The sequence below is a fragment of the Podarcis tiliguerta genome (assembly GCF_965153285.1).
Source record: "Podarcis tiliguerta genome assembly, chromosome: 3".
NCBI lineage: Eukaryota > Metazoa > Chordata > Lepidosauria > Squamata > Lacertidae > Podarcis > Podarcis tiliguerta.
In genome coordinates, this window is record NC_139536.1 from 6595715 (window position 1) to 6608324 (window position 12610).

Genomic DNA, 12610 nt, shown 5'->3' on the forward strand with positions numbered 1-12610 from the left:
TCTGAAAATTCCATAAAACACCCCTTCAGAAAATTCCGAGTCCTACTCAGAGTACACCCATAGAAATCAATAAACCTGACGTGCATTCAGCATCATTAAATACCACTCTCAGTGACCTATGGGCACCCACAAGGCAGTGGCTCCTTAATAATCAGCTCCACTTAGGTCATGGCTCCAGTCTGGGTTGAGTTCAGCCTATCCCACCCACGTTCAAATAACCAACTGGATGAGAAACCCAAGCTCTGCCTGGGTGCATGGAAAGCACTGGCTGCAGTTATCTCCTCCTGGGACTCGGGGATGAGAACTTCAGTCAAAAGGGCTCTTGGGCAGATATGATGCACTTCCACCGGAGGAGGGTCATATTTAGTCATAGATGCTTTTTTAAAAAAATGAAAAAAATTTCGAATTTGCAGGTTAATATGTGTTTAATTAGATGATCATCTGAACAGACTGGTCTTTGTTTCATTGCTTGCTTCACAAATGGATTGATCAGGCCCACTTCCACAAGCAAAGATCCAGAAGAATCAGCGTAGCCATCAGACATTCTCAACCATGGATGTGGGCTGCTCACTGATGTCATTCAAGGGCACAGCATTGTGCATTGAAGCCACAGTAAGCAGGAAGAGTTAGAACAGATGGGCAGCGTTTGGTGAGTTCCTCCTGGCAGAACCCCCCATTTCCTCTTACATTGATAATTATCCTGAATAAAAGAAAGAAGGAAATCTGTAATCGATTGCACTTTCAGGAGCCTGGGGTCAGATTGCTCACCTTCAGGAAATGAGGGGGGATCATAGAACTGTAATGTTGGAAGGACTCAATGGAACATTTCAGCCCACCCTGCAATTCAGGAATCTGTAGCAGAAAGGAGGAGGACATGCAGGCCCAGCCCCGGAAGAGCTCTCAGAGGAGCATCACTGCTGACATCCCCTGGCCCATCCTTGATGTCAGGATGGGCCACTGGCAGCCGCTGACTTTGAGGACTCCACCACACGAAAACGCAGGGAGACCTGAGGATCCCACACTCCATTGATGTAGGAGGTGATGACAAAGGCTGGACCCTCAAATTGACACCGCATCTTGCAGGAAAGGTGATGCTAACTATTATTTTATCTATTATTCTGATATTTATATTGCACCTTTCTTCCAAGGAACTCAATGGCACATATAATTCTCTCAGCTCCATTTTATCTTCACAACCACCCTGTTAAGTAGATTAGGTTGAGAAGCAGTGACTGGCCCAAGGTGAGCTTCTTGGCCAAGTGGGGACTAGAACCCTGATCTGCCAGGTCCTCCTCCAGCACTCTAACTCCTACACCACATTGTTTTTCTATTCGGCTGCTGCTGCTACAACATAACCCCCCAATTCAGCTTGTTTCTTGATGGAGCAGCTTTAGAGCTGTATTCCTCAGAGGACAGCCTGCACCTTGTCTCCTCTTGCCCCAATTTTTCCTAGACTTACTATAGCACAGAACCCAACAGACACCTTGTCCTAGACAGAAATATGGTCAGTGATTAGGTGGACAGGCATGGAGAGGAAAGTCCTGATTTGACTGAAGCTCTGGTCAATTACATGATTTTTTGACAGAATGGGTGTATTTAGAGGGACCTTAAGAGGGTCCTTATTTATTTACTGTAAGAGGGACCTTATTTATCTATTGTATTTTGATCTCTTTTGCAAAAAATAAACAACAAAAACAAAGTAACAGTTCACCGGGAGTTACAGATAGCAATTTGTAAAAAAGAAGAGAAAACAGCCCCTGGTCTGAAATTTATAATCAGAAAAGGCATGCAACAAAAATCGCTTTTCAATTTTTTGTCCTTATAGATCTGTGCTTTTATCTTTTGTGTTTATCTCGTGAACCACCATGGTGGTTCTGATTTTGATGAAGGGTGGTATATAAGTCAAATAAATAACATAATTAAAAATAGTTTAATATGAATATTTCTATATGAAGTGATTAGAGAAATCTGTTTCCAAGTCTCCTTTGGGAAGAAGAGCAGGATAAAAATGAAGTAATAAATAAACCTTCCTAAATAAAAATTAGTTTGTGTGGTTTTTTAGAAAAGAAAAGAAGATTTGGAGAAAAAAATAATCCTACTAAAAAGTGATTTATTAGCAGAAGGTTCAGTGAGTGAACAGCTGGATGGAGAGCCAAAAATGACCTGGAGATCAACTAGTCCAACCCTTGCTCAATGCAGGATCTTCAATAACAGGATCTCTCACAGATTGTCCCTCAAAACCTGCTTCTCTGTCATTTCCACCCCTTTGGTTCTAGTCCTGCCCTCTGGAACAACTTCCACATGGCAGCCGTGCAAATATTTAGAGGCTGCAATCATGTCTCTCCCTCAAATTAACCTTCTCTTCTCCAGGCTAAACATGCTGAGCTCCTCCAATGTTCCTCAAAACAAACAGCTTTCACATCTTGTACCCTTCCGGTCACTTGACTTAGGAGACACTCAAATCAGTCGTTTTCCTTTTTAAAATGTGGGTTCAGAACTGGCTACAGGCTAGAATGGATCTATTAAATTATTTCTCATCTCCAGCCTCAGATTGCAGTTGCTTTTCAGTTCATTTATCCAGTATTTCTAAAAGGCAGGTTACAGGTTACAGACTCCTCTAACCCAGAAATAGTACCTCAGGTTAAGAACTTTGCTTCAGGATGAGAACAGAAATGGGTATCATGGGTATCACTTACTCCTACAGCAGCGTGCATTAGGACCACAGGAGATCAATCTAATCTCTTCATAGGTACAGTTCGCAGTCCTTGGGGCCTGGCAAAATCCTCCCGAGAGTCTACACAGTAGAGATTCATCTGTGCAAAAGAGAAGGAATTTAATTAAAGCCTTCTGTAACAGCAAATCAGTATTATTATGTCCCATAATGCTGATGGGGAGATCGAGGCTGAGAGTGAAAGTATGGTTATCCATAGGCCAGCTGGTGAGTTCATGGTGGAGTCTCACAGACTTGGATTGTCCAGCATGGGAAGTCCTGGTTTCACTGATGCTCCGGTCAACATTATTTTTGTACTTCAGCTGAGTTCTGGTGAGTGCAGAATGAAGTGGGAATCTTTGTTGCCAAATCATATTTGTGTTCCTTCAGCAGCAGCAGACTGCTGGCTCATCCTCACTTACTCAGCGCTGTCTTAAGATTTTCGAGAGTTAGAAGAAGAAGAGTTTGGATTTGATATCCCGCCTTTCACTCCCTTTTTAAGGAGTCTCAAAGCGGCTAACATTCTCCTTTCCCTTCCTCCCCCACAACAAACATTCTGTGAGGTGAGTGGGGTTGAGAGACTTCAAAGAAGTGTGACTGGCCCAAGGTCACCCAGCAGCTGCATGTGGAGGAGCGGAGATGCGAACCCGGTTCCACAGATTACGAGACAACCGCACTTAACCACTTTACCACACTGGCTCTCAGATCAGACTTAGATCAGACACTTAGATCAGAGCCGCCATTTTTTACTGCCCATGGGAAGAGCAGCCAGCACAGTTTGCACCCATATGAACATCTGTGGCATCAAAATTCCCTGTGCACAGATGGAAACCTTGAGGCTCTAATGCTTAAAAGAAGATGCAGAACCTAGAAGTGCTGCATCAAAACTGAATCCAACCTTTTACTTCTAAAAATAGAATTAATAAACCCTAAGCGTATTATCAGCTACTCTGATCCAGAAACTGTTCAGTGACTATTTTCTTTAGCACAAGCAAAGCCCTGCTTTGTCCAGTGAAGATGTAGAGTGTAGATCAGGAAAACAGGATTAAAAATGAGCAAACTTTTGCACAATTGGGACCACCAAGTCATGAATATAACTTACCTCTACAGCAGCGTGCATTAGGACCACAGGAGATGTTTGTAATCTCTCCAAGGGTACAGTTCTCAGTCCTTGGGGCCTGGCAAAATCCTCCTGAGAGTCTACACAATGGAGGTTCATCTGTGGAAAAGAGAGGGGATTAAATTGTCATTATTAGAAAGGACTTCTTGTGCAAAACAGAAACATTCATTGGACGGACGTTTTGTTTTGAGCCTTGGAAGAGCACTTCCAAGTATGAAAGCCTGAGGTGCTGGACTAGGAAATGGGAGACCAGCCTTCAAATCCAGCCTCATCATAAGGCTCACAGAGTGGCCTTGGGCCAGTCACTCACTTTTAGCCTGATCTGCCTCGCAGGGTTGTTGGGAGGATTAAATTAGGAAGAACCACAGAAGGCACCTTGAGCTCCATTGGGGAAAAGGTGGGACATAAAAGCAATGAATGAATGAATGAATGAAAAAATAAATATTCAGAGCCTTCTGTAACAGCAAGTCAGTATTATTATGTCCCATTATTATGTACAGATGGGGAGATTGAAGCTGAGACGGAAAGCGTGGTTTGCCCAAGGCTAGCTGGGGAGCTCATGGTGGAATCTCACTGGTCTACATTGTCAGGCATGGGAAGTCCTGATTTGATGTCAAAGTACAAGTAGATAAATAGGTAGCGCTCCGGCGGGAAGGTAAACGGCGTTTTCGTGCACTGCTCAGATTTCAGCAGAAGCGGCTTAGTCTTCCTGGCCGCATGACCTCGAAAAACTGTCTGTGGACAAATGAGGGCTCCCTCGGCCAGTAAAGCGAGCTGAGCGCTGCAACCCCAGAGTCATTCACGACTGGACTTAGCTGTCAGGGGTCCTTTACCTTTACCTTTTTGTTTATATAAATATTTATTGACTGCATTTTAATGTATTTTGCAAACAAAAAACAAAAGAAACCCCCCACAACTCAATGGATATCACTTACCCCTGCAGCAGGTTCCGTTGTTGCCACAGAAGACCCCTGTAATTTCTCCATAGGTGCAGGTTGTAGTTGCTGGGAATTCGCAAGTTCCTCCTAATAGTTCACAAGCAAATTGCCCTGTGTAAAAGAGAAAGGAAATAAATTTGTTTAAAGGGGGCCAAAGGGTTACAACTACTTTTTTCCCAAACCAGAACCCTGCGTATTTAATGGGATGACCAACTTTTACAGGCTTCTGCTGCCTCTCAACCTGCTAACTACTATTTCATTGGCCAACATTAGCAAGGGTCAGATCGGTCCTCCTTCTCTGCAAACACTCCAGCTGATTCCTGAACCTGAGCTGCACCCAGCCAGTTGGCTGGTGTAGAAATCATAACATTATGATGATGATTACTGCTCCTGAGATCTTTTCAGCACAGCCGCCAAGCCTAAATTTTATAGATTGCTAATGGAAGGGGAGAAAAATGAGCAGATAATACACCCACAGACCCACATAATTGGCCACTGAGTCAGACTTCATTCCATTCTACTGAAGTTTGCCCTTTGCTTTTAACATCTGCTAATCAGAAATACAGCTGTTCTGAGCTTCAGAAATACCTTGACATTTGTGCCCTCTCTGAGAGTGGTATTTTCTGCAATCTCCCCAGTAGTGTTGCCAATGTGTCTTGCTCAGCTCACACCCAACTGTGCTGGCTATAGTCTTTCTTGGCTCCCAGCCAGGTGAGGAGGGGGTAAGGCGCACCCATTTGCCCAGTGGGCACCATCTCTTCATTGGCTATGCTCATGGGGTCCTGAGGTGGCAACTGTGGGCATTCTTTAACAAAGAAACTTGCTGGGTTAGGTCTACAATGGAATGCTTCATCAGATATTTACTCTTCATAGATCCAGGACCTCTGGAATTAGGAAGGACTTGGGGATCATGGACACTAACTTTCCAAACTTTTCCAAGCAATATAAATGACCACCATGGAATTTCCTGGTTGCTAAGGCTGCATCCTGAACATTGCTGCTGTTGCAAAAGTCATGTATTCAAATTCAATTTCATTATTAAATAGCTTTTTAAATACTTTCCTCCCCACCCCTTTTTAAGCAGCTGGATAGGATAGGAAGCTGCCAAGTAAGACTGTTGTTCCATCAAGCTCAGAGCTGTCTACACTGACAGGCAGAAGGTCTTAAGTGTTGCCGACCAGGGAAATACCTGGGACTCAACCTGAGACCTTCTGCATTTGCAGCAGATGCTCCCTCCCTGTGCCCTCTTACCTGCAACAACGTGGAAGAAGATGAAGACCAGAGCACAGCTCAGGTAAAGTAACCTCATGGCTGCAGTTTCTTCTGAGATCTCTGCCAAAGGGAAGGCACTCTAAGGCAGAAGGAAGAAGAGTTTGGATGGAACAAGGAGGTTCTCTTTATTTATAGTGTTGTTGTTCCAAAAAGATGCTGAAACACACATTTGAGCATTTGAGTGGGAAATGCTGCAAGCAGGTATTTCCTGCAGCTGTCAGCATCTGAACCGTCCAGGCCATTTTTTCTTAACTCATCGTAGGCAGTTTATTCATCTTGCAGACCATCCCAAGATTTATCTGCAGAACAATCTTTCTCATCCTGTTCTCTTTCCATATCAATTAACAGATTTCCCTTCATCTCACAAAAGCTGCTCCCAACTTCATGGCGCCTGGATAGAAAGGAAGTGGAATTTCGGGTAACAGCTTGGCCATAGTGCAGGTTGATGCGGCCTCTTTTGGTTGGACTGTTCAGTTTGACTGCAGTTGCCATACCTACCAAGAAAGAAACGTTTCAGTGTGCTTTTCTCCTGGTCTGCACATTATTAGATGCATTTTGCTTAACATGCTTGATATTGTGATGCATATAGTTTTATGTCCATTGCCCCCATTAGATGCTTCCCCCCCACACCCACATAAATTATTTACTTTATCCCATCGTTAATAAACACAAACAAGAACAACACCCAGAAGATGAGAGGAGAAACCTCTTGGTAGAAACATTGTTTAAATTCTTTATATCAGTTGTACTCTGCTTTGCAGCCAAAAGACCCCCAGAGTAGCTTACATACAATTTTAAAAACAAAACAAAACATGGCACACAAGTGGAAAAGGACAAGAAAGGAAGGCAAAAACGAAAACCAGATCTCCTTACCAATTTCTAGACAATAAGCATTTTTCTTAGCATGCTTGTTTTTGTGTTGCATGTAGTTTTATGTACATTTTATGGCCCCATTCTCCCCCAAACAACCACATAAATTAATGACTTGATCCCATCTTTCCAAAAATATAAACAAGAAGAACAACAAATCTATAAAAAACACCCAGTACCCCAACAACGGCGTGTTTTAATTTCATCACTTCCAGTTCAAATTCGTTTACAGAAATCATTTGAAAAGCAATGCTTATTTTCGCTAGTTGTCGGCATTTTCTTTGACTAACTACTTCATACTGGCGTCTTCCAGCACGCGATTTTAATTTCCCATTTCCGCAAAAACGTGCCTAGAGCACATGGTATGAATTCCACAAGCTGCATTTAACGATGAATGTTAAGCGAGAAGCGGGCGGGCGCTGGGCGAGGAGTCTGTGGCAGGCAAAGGGCAGTGGCGGGGCGTGGTTGGCCTTGTTCAATGGCGCTGAGGTTATTTGGGGGCTAAACTAAATTTGGGGGTGCTGGGTGGATCTTTGCACCCCGGTGGGACATATGCTAAAGACGGCCCTGGAAAGAGCTCTTCAACTGCGGACTTTTCGTCCTTGGAGGTTTTGAAGCACAGTTTGGATGGCCATGTGTCATGGATGCTTTAGCTGAGATTCCTGCATTGCAGGGGTTGGAGAAGATGAACCATGAGGTCCCTTCCAACTCTGCATTTCTATCATTCTATGATACTAAGACGACTTGTTCCCCCTGAATAATGTGATCTGTGATTAAATGCATGTGGAAACTGCTGCTTTTCAGCTGAGGAGCAGGGGAAGCAGTGCCATTTTTCTGGGAAGGAACAGATGAGGTTCCTTCCTCCACCAGGAATTGCTCTTGCTGGGACACAGCAGATGACGTGCCTCTCTGCCCAGGGACTTGTTCCTGCTGGGAAGGTGCAGCCAAGGTGTCCTTTTCTCAAGAACTTTTTCCTGATGTTAAGCAGGAGGAGATGCCATTGCAATCTGTTTTAGCACCTGCTGTTCTTGTACTGAAAGGGTCACAATGCCTGAAAGTACATCAAGTATATATGCTTCTAGTCTTAATTAAACTGTTGCAATCAACATTATTCAAACCCCATTGCAAATCAGGTTTACTCCCAAGATTTCAGGACTTTCGGCTGTTTGCAATGTGCAAATCAAGCAAAAGCAATTGAAAGAGTTCAACACAACAGATGCTTCAAATGGTCCCCCCCCCCATTCAACTGAAAATGCCTGAGTTGCTTTTTGTTTCCCTCTTCCCTCCCTGTTCTTTCCTCCTTGTGTGCCATTTCTTTTAAAAAAGAGATTGCAGATACACCACTTGGGGAGCCTTTCCCCCCTGAAAAACAGGGTATAAATGAAAAAAAAACCACAATTTAATAATTTAATAATAAATAAGGTTTCTACTAACAGGTGTCTTGTCACATCTTCTGATTTTGTTGACTAACTAAGAAAATACATTGGTACCTCAGGTTAAGTACTTAAATCATTCCGGAGGTCCGTTCTGAACCTGAAACTGTTCTTAACCTGAAGCACCACTTTAGCTAATGGGGCCTCCTGCTGCTGCCGCGCCGCCAGAGCACAATTTCTGTTCTCATCCTGAAGGAAAGTTCTTAACCTGAGGTACTATTTCTGGGTTTGCGGAGTCTGTAACCTGAAGCTTATGTAACCTGAAGCGTATGTAACCCCAGGTACCGCTGTAGATACTGTTTATTTATTGTGAATGATGGAACAAAACCACTAATTTGTATGGTGTGGTTTTTTTGGGGGGGGGAGGTGTCACAAAATAGGGGAGGAGCACATAAAAATACAAGCATCACAGAAGCAAACATATTAAGCAAAAATGAATCCAAAACTGCAGACCAGAAGAAAAGCCAATGGAAAAGATTCTTTCTTTGTAGGTACAGTGGTACCTTGGTTCCACTGTACTCAAACAACTTGGAACCCAAATGCTGCAAACCTGGAAGTAAGTGTTCCGGATGCCGAACCTTTTCAGAAGCCAAAGGTGCTCCGTTTTGAGTGTGTGATTGACTGATTGTGTGACTGCTGTACATTGTTTATTGCTTTCATTTTATGGATCAACCGTCTCGTTAAATAGTAAAATTCACGTTAAATTGCTGTTTTAGGGGTTGTTTTTAGAAGTTTGGAATGGATTAAACCATTTTGCATTACTTTCTATGGAAAAGCGCGCCTTGGTTTTGTAATGGACTTCCGGATCGAATTAAGTTTGAGAACCAAAGTACCACTGTACTGCAATTGTGGTTGCATCAGACTGCATTAAAGCAAATCTCCTCAACAACATTCCGCTTCCTTTCCATCCAGGCGCCGTGAATGTGACAGCTGATTCTGTGAGATGACGGGAAATCTGTTAATTGATATGGAATGGAGAAAACCGCACCCAAAGTACAGCACATGTTGTGATTGTTTGAGATGTTCTTCAGGTAAATCCTAGGAAGTTCTCCAAGATGAATAGATTGCCTAGGATGACTTAAGAAAAAATGGCCTGGACAGTTCAAATGCTGACAGCTGCAGGAAATACCTGTTTGCAGCATTTCCCACTCAGATGCACATATGTGTGTTTCAGCATCTTTTTGGCACGGCAACACTCTAAGTAAAAAGACCCTCCTTGTTCCATCCAAACTCCTCTTCCTTCTGCCTTAGAGTGCCTTCCCTTTGGCAGAGAGCTCAGAAGAAACTGCAGCCATGAGGTTCCTTTACCTGAGCTTTGCTCTGGTTTTCATCCACTTCCACGTTGTTGCAGATAAGAGAGCAGCTCAAGCTCAGATGGGGGAGCATCTGCTGCAAATACAGAAGGTCTCAGGTTGAGTCCCAGGTATTTCCCCATCCAGAAACCCTGAAGAACTGTTGTGTGTCCGTGTAGACCATTCTCTCTTATGTGTAGTATAATTCTTTATTATTTTCCCCCAAACATATTCACAATGATATTCCTATCAAATAGTCACATTGTTTCATAAATTGACTTCCCACCCCCACTTCTGCAATGTTTCTACTCAAACCTTTTCTACTGCATTATATCTTTATCTATTACAAAAAGGTTCTGAACTAAAGTTATTTTATCATTTTTTCTCCATGGCTTTTATCCTGCCCACAATTTCATCTGACTACAATTTCTTTTTTAAATCCACAAAGGCCTCCATTCTTTAGAAACATTCATCATTGTGATCTCTCAATTTCTGTGCATATGATATTCTAGCTACTGTACATAAATACTTTCAGGCTTTTTAGGAATAGCCCATTTCAACATTTTCTTCATTTCATTATATATTATTTTCCCAAAACCCATGGAAAGACAGCCTTATTGCATTAATTCCAAAACAGGGAATGGACAATCTACTTATTAACAACTATAGGCCTATTGCACTCCTAAATAATGATTATAAATTATATGCAAATATTTTAGCCGAAAGATCAAAAAAAGTCTTCCAGATGATTATACCAAGCTGGCTTTTTGCCCGGGAGGCACATTTATAGCAACACTAGAAACATTATAAACTTATTAGATTATTTAGACTTAAGAATAGAAAAGAAGGCAGTCTTAATGGCCATAGATGCTGAAAAAGCTTTCGATAGGGTCTCCTGGAAATTTATGAAAGGTCTATTATACCATATGGATTTTGGTATGCAGTATATAAAAGGGCTCCTGCCAACCAAGCAGTTCGAAAGCACACAATGCAAGTAGATGAATAGGTACCGCTCCAGCGGGAAGGTAAATGGCGTTTCCATGCGCTGCTCTGGTTTGCCAGAAGTGGCTTAGTCATGCTAGCCACATGACCCGGAAGCTGTACGCCGGCTCCCTTGGCCAGTAAAGCAAGATAAGCGCCGCAACCCCAGAGTCAGTCATGACTGGACCTAATGGTCAGGGGTCCCTTTACCTTTATATAAAAGGGATTGAAGCAATATATTCAAAACAAAAAGCTAAAATTATAATAAATGGAAATTTATCACAGGAGTGTGAAATCAGTAAAGGGGTCAGACAAGGTTGCCCACTATCCCCCTTAATTTTTATATTAACATTGGAAGTTTTATGTAAACGAATTAGGGAGGAAAAATAAATAAAAGGGATTGTGCTGGGAAATAGAAGTTACAAAATGAGGGCATTTCCTGACGATCTAATTATAACTACGGAGCAACCAAAACAGAGTTTAACAAAGGCGTTGGTAATAATATATGGCTATGGTAAAGTTGCGGGGTTCAAACTGAATTTAAACAAGACAAAACTATTAGTTAAAATTTGTCGCCAGATGAAAAAGCAGAATTAGAAAAAATACAAATTAAAATCCACCCCAAAATCAAGTATTTAGGATTATGGATAACACCAAAGAATATTAACTTGTATGAAGATAATTATATTAATCGTTGGAAAGATATCAAAAGACAGTTGGAGACATGGACAAGCTAAATTTTATCATTCCTGGGCTGTATTTTGATAATTAAAATGATAGTCTTACCGAAGCTATTCTTTTTATTCCAAATGATTCCAATTATAGGAAAGACCAGCAGTATTGATAAGTGGCAAAAAGAAATTTCTAAATTTTTGTGGAAGGGTAAAAGACCAAGAGTAAAGCATAAGATATTAATAGATACTGTAGAAAGAGGTGGCTTCGGGTTACCGGATTTGAAGCTATATTACGAAGCCTCATGTCTTCTCTGGTTGAAAGATTGGTGTTTATTGAAAAATTGGGATATTTTAGATCTAGAAGGCCATGACACCCGTTTTGGATGGCATGGCTATCTTAATTATGGGAAAATAAAGGCGCACCAGAGTTTTTCAAATCATATAATAAGAAATGCTTTATATAAGGTGTGGGGAAAATACAAAAGATATTTGGAACAGAAAACCCCAAGGTGGAACTCTCCATTAGAAGCAATCGCTGTTAAAAAAAACAAACATCAAAGAGAACTGGATAACGTATAACACAATATTAAGGGAGGAGGAGGGTCAACTAAAATTGATAAGTTATGAGAAAATAAAAGATCACTTTTCTAGTTGGCTAGATTACTTCCAAGTGAATGAAATGTTCAGACAGGATAAGCAGATAGGTTTTGAAAAGCAGCCTTCAAGATTTGAAGAGAATTACTGAATGGTAAAACTAAAATAATCGCAAAAATGTATAGACTTCTTTTAATGGATGAGGAGGTTAAGGCTTCAGTGATAAAGTGAGCCCAAGATGTGGGCCGTCCAGTTATGCTAAAAGATTGGGAAAAGTTATGGAAGGTAAATTTAAGAGAGTCTGTGTACTGGTCCAGTAAGCGCTTCCGCTGCGCCACCAGCAACAGCTTTCTTTGCAGAGCATTAATTAAGTCCAGTGCAGAGATTCTTGTTGCAGTACTAGCTTCAAAGTCTCAGCAGCGACACAGGGAAGCCTGTCTTTCCAAAGACAGGTTTATTGCAGAAAGATAACACCTCTGGAGCTTTCAGACATTTTTTGCTTCACGCCCAGCACTCCCCTCAGGCAGAGAAAACAAACACTCTTTATATACTGAGCAACTTAACAACTTAACGAGCTTGACTTCTTAAAGTCACATGACATTGCTAATTTGCCAGCGTCTTAGGTTTCACACCCTAACACCCCCTCTCGCTGGCAATACAAAACCAAAAATTACTTCAGACCCATTTCTTCACAAAAGTTTTCATGCCGCTGAAACCCAAGCGGTT

General features: G+C 41.9%; 2 protein-coding genes across 2 annotated transcripts in view; one reads left to right on the top strand and one right to left on the bottom strand.

Annotated features, from left to right (window-relative positions):
• The window catches only part of BLK (BLK proto-oncogene, Src family tyrosine kinase), an 819573-nt gene that overhangs the window by 504276 nt on the left and 302687 nt on the right, over window positions 1–12610 (top strand). The window lies entirely within an intron of this gene.
• LOC310673733 (uncharacterized protein) overlaps window positions 1–12610 on the bottom strand; it is a gene marked incomplete at its 3' end in the record, with an annotated part of 95105 nt that overhangs the window by 33045 nt on the left and 49450 nt on the right. Inside the window, exon 7 of the mRNA XM_083432324.1 lies at window positions 3813–3929. Coding sequence (XP_083288450.1) covers window positions 3813–3929 — 117 coding nt within the window. The remainder of the gene's footprint in view (window positions 1–3812; window positions 3930–12610) is intronic.